The sequence below is a fragment of the Alosa sapidissima genome, chromosome 14 (genome assembly GCF_018492685.1).
Source record: "Alosa sapidissima isolate fAloSap1 chromosome 14, fAloSap1.pri, whole genome shotgun sequence".
Lineage (NCBI taxonomy): Eukaryota > Metazoa > Chordata > Actinopteri > Clupeiformes > Clupeidae > Alosa > Alosa sapidissima.
The window spans coordinates 11867292-11885045 of record NC_055970.1 but is presented as its reverse complement, the minus strand read 5'-3'; the positions used below and the strand labels follow the sequence as shown (position 1 = coordinate 11885045).

At 40.2% G+C, this 17754-nt stretch overlaps 4 protein-coding genes across 6 annotated transcripts; 2 read left to right on the top strand and 2 right to left on the bottom strand.

Annotated features, from left to right (window-relative positions):
- Window positions 1-2196: 2196 nt before the first annotated feature.
- On the top strand, window positions 2197-4592 carry hypk (huntingtin interacting protein K). Its single transcript, XM_042062632.1, has 4 exons — window positions 2197-2403; window positions 3033-3088; window positions 3369-3420; window positions 4327-4592. The coding sequence occupies exons 1-4, from the start codon at window positions 2242-2244 to the stop codon at window positions 4420-4422; spliced, it is 366 nt and encodes a 121-aa protein (XP_041918566.1). The 5' UTR covers window positions 2197-2241; the 3' UTR covers window positions 4423-4592.
- A 157-nt stretch (window positions 4593-4749) lies between these two features.
- On the bottom strand, window positions 4750-8442 carry mfap1 (microfibril associated protein 1). The gene is made up of 8 exons (XM_042062606.1): window positions 8231-8442; window positions 7550-7766; window positions 7273-7408; window positions 6921-7108; window positions 6257-6526; window positions 5796-5955; window positions 5525-5614; window positions 4750-5353 (listed from the first exon to the last, which is right to left on the bottom strand). Exons 1-8 carry the CDS (start codon window positions 8310-8312, stop codon window positions 5174-5176), a joined length of 1323 nt encoding a protein of 440 aa, XP_041918540.1. The 5' UTR covers window positions 8313-8442; the 3' UTR covers window positions 4750-5173.
- Window positions 8443-8617: 175 nt separating this feature from the next.
- Window positions 8618-11092, bottom strand: hddc3 (HD domain containing 3). 3 transcript variants are annotated; one of them, XM_042062631.1, is made up of 5 exons: window positions 11038-11092; window positions 10153-10315; window positions 9616-9671; window positions 9262-9502; window positions 8618-9035 (listed from the first exon to the last, which is right to left on the bottom strand). In XM_042062631.1, exons 2-5 carry the CDS (start codon window positions 10262-10264, stop codon window positions 8905-8907), a joined length of 540 nt encoding a protein of 179 aa, XP_041918565.1. In that variant the 5' UTR covers window positions 10265-10315; window positions 11038-11092; the 3' UTR covers window positions 8618-8904. The 3 variants fall into 3 exon arrangements, with proteins under 3 accessions (XP_041918565.1, XP_041918564.1, XP_041918563.1); XM_042062630.1 differs by lacking the exon at window positions 11038-11092 and adding an exon at window positions 10495-10624; XM_042062629.1 differs by lacking the exon at window positions 11038-11092 and having other exon boundaries at window positions 10153-10512.
- vps33b (VPS33B late endosome and lysosome associated) lies at window positions 10556-17632 on the top strand. The gene is made up of 24 exons (XM_042062595.1): window positions 10556-10640; window positions 11067-11193; window positions 11312-11392; window positions 11602-11663; window positions 11787-11836; window positions 11926-11993; window positions 12128-12173; window positions 12359-12453; window positions 12572-12676; window positions 12898-12988; window positions 13302-13379; window positions 13495-13568; window positions 13652-13738; window positions 14129-14219; window positions 14431-14505; window positions 14593-14657; window positions 15734-15788; window positions 15868-15914; window positions 16024-16156; window positions 16281-16354; window positions 16451-16552; window positions 16654-16729; window positions 16864-16986; window positions 17231-17632. Exons 2-24 carry the CDS (start codon window positions 11098-11100, stop codon window positions 17302-17304), a joined length of 1848 nt encoding a protein of 615 aa, XP_041918529.1. The 5' UTR covers window positions 10556-10640; window positions 11067-11097; the 3' UTR covers window positions 17305-17632.
- Window positions 17633-17754: the final 122 nt, after the last annotated feature.

Sequence of the window (17754 nt, the reverse complement as noted above, 5' to 3'; positions counted from 1 at the left end):
AAAGTCAGAGTAATTGCATTCAAAACTGTACCGTAATGATACACCACAATTTAGAAAGGAACAAAGTTTACAAAGAAACAAAGAGATATTAGATGGATTAGAAAAATAATTGGTAAGGAAGTACACGATTTTTTGACGACCGCTTCTTTTCTAATAAATATATTGGACTATTTTATATATTTCATGGCCACCAGATGGCGGCATGGCACTGCACTTCGGGCCTTATTTGGATGTAAGCAAACAGTGAAATGGCGTCATCTGGTGGCCGTGCAGCGCAATAGCGCTCTGAAATATTTTACAGAAATAATTTAACAGGAAATTAAACAGTAGACAATCTTGTTGTTCCTTATTCGTCTGATATTTTAAACTTTGTTCCTCTATAAATTGTGGTGTATCATTGTCAACATTAGATGACAATAAATTTGAGCAATGGGCTGTGGGCACAGTCTTAGGGGTTGACCATTTTTATTAGATTTCTTCACATTTCTTAGGCAATTTCTGTTATTCTTGCTATATCTTGTACCAAAGTTTATTATCCAAGTGAAATGGTTGCTGTCATAAGTCAGCCGCGTTATCAAAGTATTGTTTTGATGTGTTGAATGGAAGTCAATGCCGAAAATCTCACGATAGCGGTAACCAAAGAGTATTTCTCCAGATAATGTGACAGCAGTCACATTACCTTCGACCATGTCAATAGTTTCAAATACCTAGGACTCATCATAGACAATAAACTAAAATTAAACGAACACTGCCACACACAAACGTGCACAGCAAAGGCTTTGTCATACACAAACTGAAATCACTGTATGTGCCCCTGTACTGTTGTCTTTCATGCTGTCTCTGTCTACATGTTTTTCTGTGGTGAGAGGGATGTGGAAACAGGGTTTTGTTATTTGTCAAGGCGCAAGGCGACCACAATTGTGAGTGATGCAAGTCACCCCGCTCACAATTTGTTTGATCTACTGCCCTCTGGGAAGAGGTACAGAAGCCTGCGCTCCCGCACCACCAGACTCACCAACAGCTTCATACACCAGGCTGTTAGGATGCTGAACTCTCCCCCCCCCCCCCCCCCCCCTCCACCCTCAGCTACATAACATCCTGGACTCTGGACCCACAATGGCTGCCTTGCACTACTCCACTTGTACACTTGCACACTTGGCACACTTTGCAACTTGTTGTTGTCCTGCTGTCCTGAAAACACAACATTTCTGCTGCTCTTACATAACTTGCACCACTATGCCACTTAAACAGAACTACCTCAGCCATTTATTGGCCTGACTTTGCACTATTATATTGACTGTCTATATGCACAATTTCAACCCAATTTTGCTGCTCTTATTTCTTCATTGTATGTGCCTTCTTATTTACTCATTTATTGTTTACTTGAATGTTATGTTTGTAGTCCGGAAGTGGAGTCTGGTGCAGCAGCAACGAAGCAAATCCTCAAGTGTACACACTACAAGCATTCTTTGCGTGCCCATCGACTCATATGTGGCTCTGTACAAATTAGTTCTGGAGGATTTGAATGTTTGAATGTTACTTGAATGTTATGTTTGTCTGTGGACTTAATTGGTAAAATATGTCTTGTCTTCACCGTGGGATAGTGAGAAACGTAATTTCGATCTCTTTGTATGTCATGGGCATGTGAAGAAATTGACAATAAAGCAGACTTTGACTTTGTCATATGTGGAAAAGTAGCCTATGTCTGCTGATTATCATGCTGTGTCTGTCTACATGTTTTTTTCTGTGGTGAGAGGGTTATCTGTTAGGCCTATGTAGATGTAGGTCTATCCTCATGTTTAGCTCCTATGCTGCTTTGAAACCTCTGATGTGTGAAAAAGATAAGTTGGGACAATAAAGAACCTAACTAACTAACTAAATAACTAAATGCAGGGTTCTCTTATCCTTTACCAGTTGTAGGATCAGGACAACCTAATAATCCTAAAGTCTAATAATCAGGATTAGGCCTAAAACAAAAAGGCTTGACATATTTCACTTTATGTGTAATGAATCAAGCATATATGAACGTTTTGGTTTTGGAATAAGTAATGGAAATAAAATAACTTTATCATGATAGGTCTAGTCTAATTTTTTAGATTCACCTGTAGCCTACCCTATTTGTAGCCATAGACAGTAAAAGAGCCTACTTCTGCTTTGAATGTGTGTTACATGTATACCATTCCGGGTCCCAGTCAAAGGTAAGCGAACGGTCCCTTTTCCTCCCGGACTCATCAGGCAAACATGGCCGCGGAGGGAGATGTCGATTTGGACTTGGAAGCCGAAGAAAATTGTACTGGCAAGCCAGCAGAAAAGCCAAGGAAACATGATAGTGGAGCTGCTGATTTGGAAAGGGTTACTGATTATGCCGAAGAAAAAGAAATATCAAGTTCCGATTTGGAAACGGTGAGGATAGCATAAAACGTGACATGAGGCCTACCGGTCAGCTAGCTGACGTTAGCTATTAGCTCACAGTTAGTCCTTATTACTGATGCATTGCTTTCTAACTAATATTTTTTAGAAATAAAATAATATAATAAACAAGTGAAGTTTTGCTCTCCATTGCGATTCAAGCAGTGAATATGGCCAGCTAATGGTCGCGTTAGAAGAGTAATATAAGTAAAAGTTAATGTTTGCTCATTCTAGTTGGCTAACAGGCTAACGCACGTTGAATCAGCAAGTGCCTCATATGGCAGTGAGGGTGGCAAATAATCAATAGTAACCATAGACTGTGGCTAGTAATCTATCTTGTCAGATAGTACTTTTTCGCAGTCCCTTAATGTTTCTGGCTGGCTGAACTGAGAGACATTGTTTGCAGCCTATTGAAGCTGAAGTAGGTAGAGAACGCATATTACTTATAACCATAATCATAACCATAATTTATTGGATTGGTCTAGGTAATGTGATCTTTCAGCATTCAGTCTTCATTCTAATTTCTTGTAATCAGCTTGACAGATGTGACTAGCAGCTGTCAATGCTGTCTCTGGCTCATTGATATCTCGAGGAAATTGACCGTGTTTCTCTCCTCCCTGAAGGCAATGTCCGTAATTGGTGACAGAAGATCCAGAGAACAGAAAGCAAAGCAAGAACGGTGGGTTTCGTCGTATAGCATATTCCAACAATAAATGAATGTGCACCTTGTAATATGTGTTGCAAATGTATAGATTCTTACAAACTCTGCATTGTTTGTTCTTGTGTGAATGACGCAACAGCAATAATTTCACCTGCACAGTGTAAGAGGTTGCTATGGGTGTCATTGCCGTCCAGCAAAATAAAGGAATGGGGGTCTGGAAGTTCAGAGCTGGACAATATTCTGTAAACCTTATAGTTTGAGAATGATGACCGTAATGATTGTTTGCTGTATTTTACAGAGAAAAAGAACTGGCCAAAGTCACAATTAAGAAAGAGGATGTAGAACTCATTGTAAGTATCCAGTGAATAATAGGGTTTCTGTATAATATATTGTGGAATACAGATCTAAGAAACGGGATGAGCTGAAAGGTCCAGGTTGCATTTCTATTGAAATAGCTCTTTTGACATTCTGCAAATTGCTCCCCACAGCCCTCTGGTTATTCAGTGTTTGCTCTCAAAAGCTGTTTTCAGACATGTCCTCCGCACTATATGCGGATCTTTGTCAAACGGATGTCCGACCCTTCGGGTGATTCAGATACGCACATGAACAGAATCTCTGCATGTTCTTCGCTTCGTTCAGACACGAGCACATTAACATAATGTCTGTCTGAAATACTAGGAGGGGAGTAGTGTAAGAGCCAAGTAAGCCAAGTACACTACGTTTGCAGTTCCAAATGTCTGGTTATGTTCAGATATGAGACCCAACCGCTTGATATCTGCAAAACATGCAGACTTACACCTATGTCTGAAAGCAGCTAAAGAAACTCAGGCGTTCATAGTACACAACCAGTTCTGGTTCTGTAAATAGGGAAATAAATCCATTTGGTGGATCTGAATAACACCTTAACAAAAATATCAGTCAATCAACTCAGTGGTTCAGGAGTATGGAAGGTGGAAGGGTGTAATGCAAGTGCCTGTTGGCGTCTCTTCTCCTGAAACATGATCGTGGACTCGGCCTTTAACTATTTCATGTTTCATTCAGTCTATATATATATATATATATAATTTAAATCAGTATGATTTAGTTTTTGACAGACTAATTGTTTCAGAAATGGTAACTGAAGTCATTTAACAAAAACCTGACATGTTATGCAGCAACAATATGAATGTGCAACCTTATATGTTGGCTTGATGTGTTAATGTATGTCCTTTCATAAAAATGTGCAGACTGACAAATGACGTGGATGTTGTTCACAGATGGGCGAGATGGAGATTCCACGAGGCATTGCTGAGCGCAGCTTACGGGAACACATGGGCAATGTGGTTGAGGCCTTGATCGCACTGACCAATTGAGAAGCCCCACTGGATCACCATAGGAACGTTTTACAGCCTGATGGTCTCCAGTGTCCAACGGCTCTGCCCTCTCATCTCCAACATCCTCACTCAAGTGACTGAATCTCCATTCCACAGCTCACAGCCCTTGTGTTTGATCTTCTGTAATAAAAGTGACTTTTTAAGAGAAAGGATTCTTTTGAATCTTGAAACACCCATCTTGTTGGTCTCTGCCAATAATGCATTTACTTTTGCTACAGTTGTCACATGAGCACTGGAGAAGGCAACCCAATTAAGCTGCTAACTGCTGGTTGGAAAAAAAAAAAAAAAAAAAAAAAAATCAGGTGGTTGGGTAATTTATTTATTACCAGTTTGGAGCAACACATTGTACAAAGATGTTAAACAGCATGATACAAAAACCATACTCCATTAAAACAAAAAAATGGATAGAACAAAAAAAAAAAATAGCTGAAAGTAGCTATTAAAATTTCTCACTGTACAAGTCCCAAATGTAATGGGCCAACTTTCGTTTCAAGCGCTGAGGTACTAAAACCCCAATACAAAAGCGATTAGTTCAGCAGTCAACTATGATCGTCGTTGGGAAACGTGGCCCTGTCATTCCTGATAAATCCTCTATCCTCTCTGGAGGGGAGCAGTATTTACACAACTACTCCATACCCCCTTACGGAAATACAAACACATCTGTGCAGCGGCACAAATAGGAAGATGAGTTTGAAAAAAAGAGTCTGTTTGAGCTGCAAGTTTGGGGAATTTAGGTTTTCCTTTTCTGGACGGTGGGACGGTCGAACACGTCTCTCACGCCCCCGGCCTTCTGTTTAAAGAACTTTGTGTTCTGAGCGCTTTCTTGAGCCCAGGCAGAGTCGAACGATGTCGTGTCCTGATCCACCAGATGAGTGTATTTGGTACGTCCTGAACGCCCAAAGTTCTTGACCTGAAGACAAAATAGGGAACAAATTGTTTTAAAACAAAAACATTTTCAGACGTACATGTTCTAAGGTAGGATTTAAAAATCTCCTTTTACCCAAACTGACATCAGGTCATCATGAATTATGCAAAATGGAAATACAAAAAAAATGTGACTACATGAACAAGCATGCCATACCTGCATGACTTTGGGAAGAATGGTCTTGTTGAAATGGTCCTCCAAAGTAGGTGCACTGAAGTCCCTCTTGAACACATCCTCCTCTTCGTTCTGCAGACAGACAAAACACATCAGATAAATGCAGGGGAAGAGACATTTTATGCTTACAGATCTTCAGACAATTGGGGCAATTCTATGTAGCCTGATCAGTGGCCATATTGACCTTACAACACAACATGGTGCTTCTCAGTTTAGTAAGACTGAAGGATATTTCCCCAGTGTGCCCACTCACCATGAAGAAGGCTCCTCTGTGGTAGTACTTCTGCAGGAACTTGTATTTGCCCTTGCTGGCCTTGTTGGTGATGACCTTGCCGTTGTTTCGAAGCTCGGCCCTTCGCTCCTCCTCGGTCATGCTGTGGAACCTATCGATCTCCGCCTTGTCTTTCTCGATCCTGTCAGAATGCAGCGTCAACAGTCAGTTTTCATTTCAATCACATCACCCGTGCTGCTTGTTTGCCTCCTTTGGTATTGAACACTGTTGAGTGCTAACACCGTCCATCATCACAAATCACCAATTGTTAACAATAAAATATATTACCATAATACTCATATTAGTAAGTCATGCCTTCTATTGAGGGTCCAAGAAATACTATCATGTGGCAGCTATGCACTTTGATTCAAGCAATTAGTTAGTAGGCACATAGCAGCACATGATGTCATCTTTGCGGGACGTGAGAGAAAAAAAGCACTCACTGCTCTCTGGCCTCCCGGTCGCGTTTGATGCGCTTGAGCTCGCGCACTTTCCATGCTTCGTACTCCTCCTCCTCGTTCTCGCCGTCCGTGTCCAGGGCGTCCAGCGCGGCCAGTGTGCGGCGGTTCTCCTCAAACTCCTTCTTGGCCTCCTCCTCCACGATCTTGAGTGTGTAGCGCCGCCGCTCCTCCGCCACCCGTTTGGCCTCCACCTCCAGCTCCTTCTGCTTCAGCTCCTCAGCCTCGCGCTCTGCCACAGTCACACGGTCCTTTCTAACACACACACACACACACACACACAAGCCCATGCATTATACACAATTGTATCAAGCCCAATATTTTGGATTACGCTAATTTTTATCAGAATAATGACATCTGTGTTGACATTTTTGGGGAGGGAGCCAGAGTTCCACCAAGTATACACTAGTAAAATGTTATCTAGCATTAGAAAGCAGGGTTTCCTTAAGTGTCCCCAATATTTTTCACCCGATTTATTTAGTATTCTATAAGCAATCTGTAAAATATACACAACATATGGTGTGACCAAATGATGATGCTTAAATAAAAAACAAATCTTCATAGGTCAAGCTTCAAGGTTGCAGGTGTTTTGACAGAGAACATGGAGTCAATAATAAAACTTTTTTTGGATTCTGGACTAAGTACTGACTTGCGGATGAAGACTGGTTTGAGACGGGGCTCAGCTTCGTCCTCGCTGTCTGTGTACTCCTCGTACTCGGACTCGGATTCCGACTCCTCGCCAGACTTCCCCTCCTCCTCCACCTCCATCACCTCCATCTCCTCGTTTTTCCTGTCCTGAGCACGGTTGCGCATCATGGCACGACGGCGCTCAATTTCCTGAAAGATGTTATTGAAGGTTAATATTTCACAATAAGCTACACAAAGACCACACAATTTTAGGTGAATGTGTATTTTATCATCATTCAGAACAGAGACACCTATCCAATGACATATTTCCAGTGACACCAAATGGCTCCTCTTCTGCTCTCTGCCACACTCACCTCATCATCCACCTCCTCCTCCTCCTCTTCCTCCTCACTACTCTCCTCTCGTTCTGGGTGCCAGGTGCCTTCATCAGAGTCCTCGCTGCTCTCAGCCACTAGCTCAGGCTCAGCAATCTGCCTGTGTCGCGCCAATCTGGGGATCGCAAAGAAAAACATTCTCATTAAACACCAATCCCAAATATAACAGCCATGATAAGTGGCATTGCAAAAAAGTTTGTGACGAAGTCAGACAGCATTTCAAGAGACAATGAACCACACATAGAGGATGGCAAACCTTTCTTCCACATCCTCCGATACGCGGTTCAACAGACGCCTTAGACGAGGATCAGACACATCCTCCTCCTCCATTTCCATCTCTGGCTCGGCATCTTTGCCTTTCTTCAAGTACTGGAAGTCCTCCTCTTCCTCGTCAGAGGACTCCATGGGAGCGTAGTCGGGACGCTTGCCAGACACATAACGCTTCACCTTCACCTTTTCCATAGAAATCTCGCCTGAAAAAAAGAAGGTACGGCTTTGATGGAGGAAGGAAGTGTCTTCATAAGAAGGCCAACATCACTATGCTGAATTAAAATTCAATGGGACAAATACAATGGGTTGGTTCTGGCTTTTACAATGAATGTTGACATCACTAGATATTGTATTGTGGTGTTTAGTCACCTGTTTGTGTACTCTGTGATTAACGTTACTTGTACGGTAGTAATAACCAGACTGGTGAATGGTTGGCCATCAAGCTGCAAGCTGTCAGGCTTGCTTAACGTTAGTTCAGGTAACACACAACAAGGAACATATTTCTATATTCTTCCAAGAGCCAGCTCATAAGTGAATCGTTGCCTACAGCAGTCATAATCAATATTGTGTTAGAAAAATGTTCCCATGCGAGTTGTTGTCGTTGGGTTGTTGGCTACTATTAGCATCGTTAGCCATATCGCTAACAATTTAGAATTGTTTACGTTACCTTTTTCATTTCGGATGGGTACAGCCCCGGCCGTTGATTGAATCGGCGGCTGCTTCATGTTGAGAGCGTTTTGTCCAGACATCTTAAATTAATGAACAGTCGAGTTTTAAGAGGAAATAAACGTTTTCTCGAAATAGTTGGACGTTGCTACCCCGTCGTCTCGTTCTGCTCCAAGACGGGAAGTGCGTCACGTTCAAGGGACCGGATATGCCTATAATTCCTGTAAAACTGTGGCAGCATTTATTATGTTCCTTCTTCAATAACCAATGAAATTTCAGGTGTACATTACAGTGCAGTACATTTCTCGTAGGGCCTCTTTTTTATTATTAAGAATTTATATTGTAATACGTTTACAATCCAATATAAAATGTACAAAAAAACTCAGTGTCAGTGTTTTGAAGAATCTCAATTTATTCTGATACAAAAATAAATATTTCTGTAATCTGTCCAATGCAGCATAAAAGTAGGCATATACAACAAAAATGACAAAAAAAACTATGTAAAGACTGATCTATTCACAGCCTTTATGATAGCATGACAATGCTAGTTTAATTGCCTTTCACATAATTGAGTTGATTGTTATTAATTTCTTCAAAAAGACACAGGCTAACTAATATCCCATTGTTGGTTAAAGTATAACAAGAACAATTCAACCAAGAACACACACAGCTATATTAGATTCTAACAGATCTTTCCCTAAATAGTTGATCCAGTAAATCCTCCAGAGCTGAGTTGGTGCCACGGAGCCCTTTGACTACCTTCACTGCCCACTCAAAGTACTCCTGCACCCTCTCCGCTGTCCAACCTCGAAATAATGGGAGAGTAAAACATTGTTATCAGTTAAAACCAACATTCAAATGTGCAATCTTGAAATCTGTCAACTGTGACCCCCCCCCCCCCCCTCCTCCCTTTTTGATTACCCCCGAGTTACGGTTAGCTCAGTATTGTTTTTTTGTGCCACAGGAGATACCTTGGGAACGGATATAATGGTTTACATAGTTGAAGGGGTCTATACACAGTCAGCTACTCACCTTTGGGTGTACACCGGTTGAGGTCCCTAAGGTTGTAAAGCTTATCAGCTAGTTTGACCAGTTTGGCTTGTTGGCTGCAGTGAGGTGCGTGCTCCACCTGCAGACGTTTTCGCTCTTGTTTTGGTAGAGACTTGTCGTCTGTTACCTCCTGGACAATCCTGGCAACAGTTGGCCCAAAAATGGACTCCAACTCGTCGATAGTAGTGTCTGTGTCCTCCACTGTGTCATGTAGCAATGCTGCCTGTTACCAGAAACAAAAAAGAATTATTATTGATAGAAATCACATTCCTGTTTTCTTTATTGGATCACAGCCAGATGTAGCAGAAGAAATGATGTTGCAGAAGATAGGCCTACCTGCAAAACGACAATGTCTGTGATTCCTCCTTCATGGCTCAAAATTCTTGCCACACCTTAAACACACACACACACACACACACACACACACACATTAGTTTTGGACAATTCGTTAGCCCACTTGCAACTCACACCCCGGTCGAACCATAGTGACCTTGACCCATATTCGACCCTTCTTTTGTGGGCCAAAATTGACCCTGGTTGGACCTGTGTCCAATCCATTTCCAGAGGTGGGATGCAAAGCAAGCCTGACCCGTTCACCCTGGTAGCTGTAGTGGATATACTGTGATGCAGTAGTTGTAGTGGGTATACTGTGATCAACCCCAAATGTTAATACGTATCCTTGCTTATTTTAAGTGGGTATACTGAGATGGTGATGCTTTTTAAGTGGGTATACTGCGTAGTAATGCGTATCACATAGACTACACCACTGGTTAACCAAGGGGTAACATCAGAATATGACTTCAACCCGAAAATGCTATTGCTGGCCTCGACAACAGCATCGATCTACAGTGATAACAAGGAAATGTAGCCTACCAATTGGATGATTTATATATGGTGTCTCTTCATGATCTTTGCGGCGTTGATTACGATGTTTGTCAGCAGCAAAGTTGACTGTTTCCAGTAAAATGACAGCATCTGAATTCATGCTGTCGTCATTTAGAGTATGCAGCCAGCCAGCGGCAAAGTCAAGTCAAGTCTAGTATTAAAAGACGCCGAGTTACTTTTGTTGAACTGTCAATCAACCGTATAACAACCAAAACGCATGTGACACTGAACCTACACAGTCTTGGACAAACACAGTAGTAATCATCGAATGATCGATAAATCAAGGCGACCAAATGTTTAATTAATCAAAAGATGTACAGTGCCAGTTACCTTCTTCTTCTTCTTCAAGTCCCAGTTACCTTCTTTTCGAGGTTTCGAGTCATAAAGTAAGAGAACGTGTTACATAAAAAAGATTCCAGACGGATACAAATCCCTGCAAAAGGCTGGTTCTCCGTTCGTGAGATCCAGGAAGCAAGGTAGGGTGTTCATCATTGTTTACTAATAGACATTTCTGATGCATGCAATTAAAGATTAATCTTAGTTTGCATGATTTGTCACACATCAGTATGAAGGTGTTTAATATTGTGACACTATAACGTTGTTATTATCCTGACATAACAGCTGACAGCTGATACTAGCAAGCAGCTAGGCAGCTAACTTAACCTAGCCTGTTCACATAGTGTTTTGTGTCAGGATGTTATCGTATTAGAGATAAAAGTGGCAAATATCTCATGATATGTAATCATGACGTTACTTGTTAAGTGTAAGCCTCGGGTTAGCAACAAACAATCAGCAGCAAGACAGGTTGCTTTACAATGATAAGATAACATTGCCATTTCATTTCAGTAACGTTCACTGTTAGTCTGTACTTGCCATCAAGCTATTGCATTGTTCGATTGCAGTAATTTGTGGTTAAATCCCATCACATAACCAATGGCACACACGGGCTGGCGAGATGCTCCTGACCTCCCAGACTTCTCTTTGCTCAAGAGACTGGCGAGGGATCAGCTGATCTACCTGCTGGAACAGGTAGCCTTCCATTTGTCATCAGCCTACCTCCCTTGGAGCCTAACCTCAAATATGACATTACTGAATGAATGGTGTATAGACTTCACATTTAGATGTTTTTTTTACCATTTGTTCAAAGCTACCAGGCAAAAAAGACCTGTTTATTGAGGCAGACTTAATGAGCCCTTTGGATCGTATTGCTAATGTCACCACATTGAAGGTAGGTGTTCCAGTCTTACTAATGCGTACCCTGCTAAGATCATTGGTTGTTAGCTGGTGTGAAATAAGGTTAATATGGTCATTATGTTGCTTTATTGAATTACTTCTAGAGAATCCAGATTTTTATTCATTTGTATTTTCAGAAACCATTCACAACTTATCAATCACTGTTTTTTTTATGTCAAAGTTACACCCTTTTTCTTTTTTTAGCAACATGAAGTAGACAAGCTGTACAAAGTTGAACATAAGCCTATCATCAGCACTTCAGATCAGTAAGCTATATTTTCCCTATCATCTGTGTAGCATTTATAAGTCAGACTGGCATTAGCTGCTTCTCTGTGTGATGTTGCATACTCTGTCTTCACCTCATTGTCTTGCTTTCCTGTTGGCTGCAGACTATGCTTCCTCATACGGCCACGAGTGCAAACTGTTAAATGGGTTTGTGGTAAGCATTCCTCAATACTGTCTACATTTAAATGAATATTTGTTGGACCACATCATCTTCACTGTGGTTATTTATCTTATCCTTTTCAGGTATTGTCAATAAAGACAAGGCAGAAGGAAGATTTAGGAGATACAAGATCATATTTACCCCACAAAAGGTAGAAAAACACTTTGGTTTGTTAGCATTACATCACATCATTAGATTTTCCTCTTTAGTAACTAAGTGATTTTAACGGAACTGTATTGAACTTATGCTCTTGAGGCTAACTTTGTCTCCTTGTGTCATTTCTAGTTTTATGTTTGTGAAACAGTTCTTGAAGAGCAGGGGGTCTATGGTGGTAAGTGTAACTGTCACATGCTGCATGTGATACAATATGTGTGCAAGTGAAGCTGTACTGTGCATATAGAGTTGAGTTATTTGCATACTCTCTCATTTGTAGTCATCTAGCTATTGGTGTTCTGTGTATACAGTGTGAATATGAATTTATCCTGTGAATTGTAACACCCTGTCTCTTCTGTTCAGATGTGACCACAGATGAATGGGCCTTTTATCTCCTTCCCTTGGATGATGACATCATCAGTATGGAGCTTCCAGAATTCTTCAGAGACAACTTTTTGGTAGTGTAACAAACCAACAGAATATTTATATCATTAGACTTAAATAAACAAAATACAGTAAGGGCCCTAAATCATTGATAAAGTATGGCGTTACTCATCAGCCATGTTTTATTCACAGGAAGGAGACCAGCGATGGGTGACAACAGCAGGAAGTGCGCTGCACCTGTTGCACTCCCTCTATGGTCCCTTCAGCAAGGTGTATGGGATTGGCCGATGCGCTAAGGTGACTTTTGTTGATATCGAAAGCTTGTTTAGGAATTTTACTTGTTTACCCGATCTATTCAAACTAGGCTTGTTACGGTACAATTGCAAGCTGTTAAAAGAGTTTGTTATATGATATTGTGTGAGAGTATCATCTTCCATTTGCACACACTACTTGTCTCAACATTGTGGCTGAAAAAGAACAAAAGGTGTTTTTTTACTGTGTGTGTGTGTCTGTTGTAGGTGGCCTATGAGTCTTGGAGAGAATTGCTGGAGGAGGGGGAACAGAAGCCTCAGAAACCACATATTGGAAATGTTTTTCTAATTGACAGAGGTATTGTCAAGTGTAAATTAATGTAATTGTGTGTGTGTGTGTATATATATATATATATATATATATATATATATATATATATATATATATATATATATATAAATATAGTTCTGGAAAAAAATGTCTGATGTCATTCGACGGTTGCTGAGTGACATTCGAATGAGTTGACGGTCATATTCAAAATTAATTTGAATATGACTGTCAACACATTTGAATGTCACTCAGCATATATATATATATGTGTGTGTTTATTGATATGACTCTGAGCATTACCATTTTCATTTCATTCTCCCATTCTATCTTTCTATTGCAGATGTTGACTTTGTCACTCCTCTTTGCTCACAAGTAGTCTATGAAGGTCTTGTGGATGACATATTCAGAATTAAATGTGGTGAGTGATTATATGCTGGTAGATACAGTATATCAACAAATGATGAAATCAAGCAGGTTATTTTTGTCTTGATTTCCTTGATTAATGAGTAGGATGCTTTGTTTATGGGTTCTAGGAAGTGTAGAGTTTGGCCCTGATGTCACTTCCTCTGACAAAAGTATTAAAGTGATGCTGAACTCGCAAGATAAGGTTAGCAAAATGTTTGAATTTGGAAAAAGTCGAAACATTTATAGAAAATGGCCTGGTCCAATAACTCATAATTTATTCTCTAGGTGTTCAGTGAGATCAGGAATGAGCATTTCTCCAATGTGTTTGGCTTTCTAAGCCAGAAGGCACGGAACCTCCAAACTGCATATGATGTAAGTTACAGTATAAAATACTGCATGGCTCACATATCACAAGATAAATATATATATAATATATATTTATTTATATAATATATATAAGATATATATATATATATATATATAATCATCAAGCTCTTTTACAGCAATGCCCTGAGTTTACAAAACATACAACATCAATAATCAAAATAACAAAAGAAGAACAATAAAAAGATACAAATAAATAATATAATAATAATAATAATAATAATAATAATTTAAAAGATCTAAATATTAGTCAAATCAAGAACATTGTACAACAGCCATATCATCAATCATACCCTTGAATAATATTATATTATTACATTACAACCTTACTGGCCAGATTAATATAATCATCTTATTAATGCTTTGTGTGTTTTGTAGAAACGGCGTGGTATGGACATAAAACAGATGAAGACATTTGTTTCTGAGGAGCTGAAGGGCTTGAAACAGGAACATCGGCTCCTTAGTTTGCGTGAGTTTAAAAAATATTTAAAATATTTATAATAATTGTATCTATAAAATATCTATAATCATTTTATTTCATTGTGCCATTGATGATAGTAAGTGCAAATTTGTTTAAATGTATATTATGAAGGTGTTCATTTTATCATACCCATGTTGATCTCTCAAAGACTTTTAAACAATTTGTAAAATTGATGGCAACTATTTGATATTTTCTACAGATATTGGAGCTAGTGAGTCAATGATGAAAAAGAAAACGAAGCAAGATTTTCAGGAGCTCTTGAAAACAGAGCACTGTAAGGACAGAATATGCGTATTAAATATTATTCATATTTCTTCATACTTGTGTAAGGTGTGATTCATTTCCTCCTGTTATGCCGTAGCTTTACTTGAAGGTTTTGAAGTGCGTGAATGTATTGCCTTCATTGAGGAGCACATCAACAGACAGGTAAGTGTTTAGAAATGTTTGTTTCCATTCACATTGTAGCTCACTGTTTTGATGACTTAAAGGAGAATTCCGGTGTGATATTGACCTAAAGTGTATTGAAACATGATACCGAGTGTGAACGTATGTCTCATAGCCCATCTCGGCTTGTCCCCTGCACTCCAAAATCTGGCGCTAGTTAGCCGATGCTACCAACAGCTTTTTCAGTAGTGGTGCTTCGGCATCGGGCTAGCCATGCAAATAAATCACTGTTTTACACCCATTTACGAGGCTCAATGTATCTCCACACTTCATTGGTAGACTTCCGAGGGCCCTGACATTTAAAACGAGACATTGAGAACTTTGAAAAAGCACTGGTAGTTTACTTACAAGAAGATTTATACAGACAGTATATTCACGAAGTTTAACGTTTGCAGCCATCTTGAATTTAGTCACGATAAGTCGAGCAACGAGTAAGAATGAACAGGTATGATAAGGGATCAGATTCCAAAAATAATTCAGTGGAAATGCATGGATTCCAGTTTCTTCCAGTAGCAGCAACTGGAATCCATGCATTTCCACTGAATTATTTTTGGAATCTGATCCCTTATCATACCTGTTCATTCTTACTCGTTGCTCGAGTTATCGTGACTAAATTCAAGATGGCTGCAAACGCTAAACTTCGTGAAGATACTGTCTGTATAAATCGTCTTGTAAGTAAACTACCAGTGCTTTTTCAAAGTTCTCAATGTCTCGTTTTAAATGTCAGGGCCCTCGGAAGTCTACCAATGAAGTGTGGAGATACATTGAGCCTCGTAAATGGGTGTAAAACAGTGATTTATTTGCATTGCTAGCCCGATGCCGAAGCACCACTATTGAAAAAGCTGTTGGTAGCATCGGCTAACTAGCGCCAGATTTTGGAGTGCAGGGGACAAGCCGAGATGGGCTATGAGACATACTTTCACACTCGGTATCATGTTTCAATACACTTTAGGTCAATATCACACCGGAATTCACCTTTAATACAGCTCATTCATTATTATGTAATCAAGTCACTGATGCAATGTTCAGCTCAACCTATTTTTCCTTGGTTGCTGTAGGTTTCAATGATTGAAAGTCTGAGGCTTCTTTGTCTGCTGTCTATAACAGAAAATGGTAAGTTTTGTCAGTATCCAGAAAAAAATGTTGCGTTAGAAGTCAGATCAATTAAGTTTTTGGTGTTGTCTTTTTCTAGGTCTGCTTCCCAAGGATTATCGGTCACTAAAGGCCCAGTACCTTCAAGTGAGTACCGGTATAGTGGTTCAGAACACAAGTAGTTCAGGATTGCTTGACATATTGAGCAGTGTTTCACTCAGTTTCTCTCTACCCCCCCCCCCCCCATTCCTCTCAGAGTTATGGTATAGAACACTTACTGACATTTGCAAATCTGCGGCAACTGGGAATTCTGGTAGAGCAGCAACCAGGAGAGACGCTGACAGTAATGGAAAGTAAAGTGGGCAAACTGGTCAATGACAAGACTGCAGGTAATATTTATTTCTATTGTGTACACGATTTCTTTGTGTTATTCAGACCTTAATGTGTAAACTCACACTCACACTATTTGTGTAATTTCACTATCCATTGTATTCAAATGATTTTTAAATGCAGGAAAGCTCACTGAAACATTTTCGTCTTTGGCGAAGAAAAGTAATTTCCGGGCACTGAGCAAAAGACTGACTCTGGTATATAAAACTTTTTACCAGTCATATTTTTTATTTATTTATTATGAATATGATGTAATAGTTTTCCATTAATATTGACTTGCTCCATGTCCCAAGGTGCCAAAGTCAGATGAGGAATACGACCTGCGAGTACCCAAAGACATGGCCTACATCTTTAGTGGTGCTTATGTCCCTCTCAGCTGTAAACTGATTGAGCAGGTGGGTTTCAGCACAGGATTATATAAAGTCATCGTGACCACATTACGGAAATGATCGCATTCAGTGTGTGATTGTGGACAACCTTTGGTGGCCTTTCACAGGTACTGGAGCGGGATGGCTGGACAGGATTAGAAGAGGTCACTCGAATGATAAGTGGCCATGAATTTGCAGTCACTGGTGAGTGGCCAGTTCCTCAGGTTTCACAGTTGCTGTTAGGTGCCTGCTATGGATGCTCCAGTTGTCCAGTGAAAATAAATTGTACAAGATCATGAGATGCTCATAAGCTCCATATCTTCTGCTCTGATGTCTAGCCGGAAGCAATGGAGGTGAGGCCAGAATCAAGACTGATGCCCAGCGGATCATCCTGGTGATGTTTCTGGGAGGCTGCACATATTCTGAGATCGCGGCCCTGCGGTTCCTGGGGAAGGAGAGAGGTACCGAGTAAATCTGCACCTTTTCCATGACTATACGGTCAAATTGTGCTTGTCAAAGTCCTTCACATTAGTCAGTTGTATTGCAGATATATATACCACCTAAACACATACAATCTTCAGATTTCCGTCCTAAATATTACATGACATTACATTTGCATTACATAAAAAATAAACACACAGGCAAGTGTACTCTTCTGCTTCTGTTAAAAAGCCATTACCATTCACCATGACTTCTGTCTCATAGGTCTGAAGTTCATTGTGGTGACAACAGCCATAACAAACAGTGCCAGAATGCTGGAGGCACTGCTAGACCACTGAGCATCGGATGATTTCTCCTAGTCAGGGAGGGTATGTCAAAACCAGGACCAAAAGTGGAGTAGACATTTCAGGGACTCTCCAATCTTCCCAGCCCATACTGTACAGAACTCTGCACCTGTGCCGATACTGCTCAAGAATGATTCATCTGTGCCTATGCCACTGGCTACTATAGATTCATCACCTGCAGACCAGTAGTGAGAAGGCTGAAGAAATTCAGGCCTGGGTAGACGGGAAGTACTGAATGGACAGTCACTGGAAAATTCTGTAAATGTATCTGCATATTTCTGCATATTTATCTTGGCAGTAACTAATAAAGGTATTAACCTTTCCCCTTGAGTTGTCATTGAAACATGCAATTTATCAGCACCTGTGAATTTATAAACTATTTTTCTGTCTGTTTTACAACAAATCAGTGTAGCCTATGATGTGGGAAAATATGGTGAAACAGTA

Excerpts from the sequence above, each read along its gene's own strand:
- hypk (XM_042062632.1), top strand. The coding sequence starts at position 2,242 with ATGGCCGCGGAGGGAGATGTCGATTTGGACTTGGAAGCCGAAGAAAAT. Across the intron at positions 3,089-3,368 it reads CAGAAAGCAAAGCAAGAACG|AGAAAAAGAACTGGCCAAAG; the intron begins GTGGGTTTCGTC and ends TGTATTTTACAG. Across the intron at positions 3,421-4,326 it reads AAGAGGATGTAGAACTCATT|ATGGGCGAGATGGAGATTCC; the intron begins GTAAGTATCCAG and ends TGTTGTTCACAG.
- mfap1 (XM_042062606.1), bottom strand. The coding sequence starts at position 8,312 with ATGTCTGGACAAAACGCTCTCAACATGAAGCAGCCGCCGATTCAATCA. Across the intron at positions 5,956-6,256 it reads GACCGGGAGGCCAGAGAGCA|GATCGAGAAAGACAAGGCGG; the intron begins GTGAGTGCTTTT and ends GCATTCTGACAG. Across the intron at positions 5,354-5,524 it reads TTCTTCCCAAAGTCATGCAG|GTCAAGAACTTTGGGCGTTC; the intron begins GTATGGCATGCT and ends TTTTGTCTTCAG.
- hddc3 (XM_042062631.1), bottom strand. The coding sequence starts at position 10,264 with ATGAATTCAGATGCTGTCATTTTACTGGAAACAGTCAACTTTGCTGCT. Across the intron at positions 9,503-9,615 it reads CAGACATTGTCGTTTTGCAG|GCAGCATTGCTACATGACAC; the intron begins GTAGGCCTATCT and ends TTCTGGTAACAG. Across the intron at positions 9,036-9,261 it reads CAACCGGTGTACACCCAAAG|GTTGGACAGCGGAGAGGGTG; the intron begins GTGAGTAGCTGA and ends CATTATTTCGAG.
- vps33b (XM_042062595.1), top strand. The coding sequence starts at position 11,098 with ATGGCACACACGGGCTGGCGAGATGCTCCTGACCTCCCAGACTTCTCT. Across the intron at positions 14,658-15,733 it reads AGGAGCACATCAACAGACAG|GTTTCAATGATTGAAAGTCT; the intron begins GTAAGTGTTTAG and ends TGGTTGCTGTAG. Across the intron at positions 16,730-16,863 it reads CCATGAATTTGCAGTCACTG|CCGGAAGCAATGGAGGTGAG; the intron begins GTGAGTGGCCAG and ends TCTGATGTCTAG.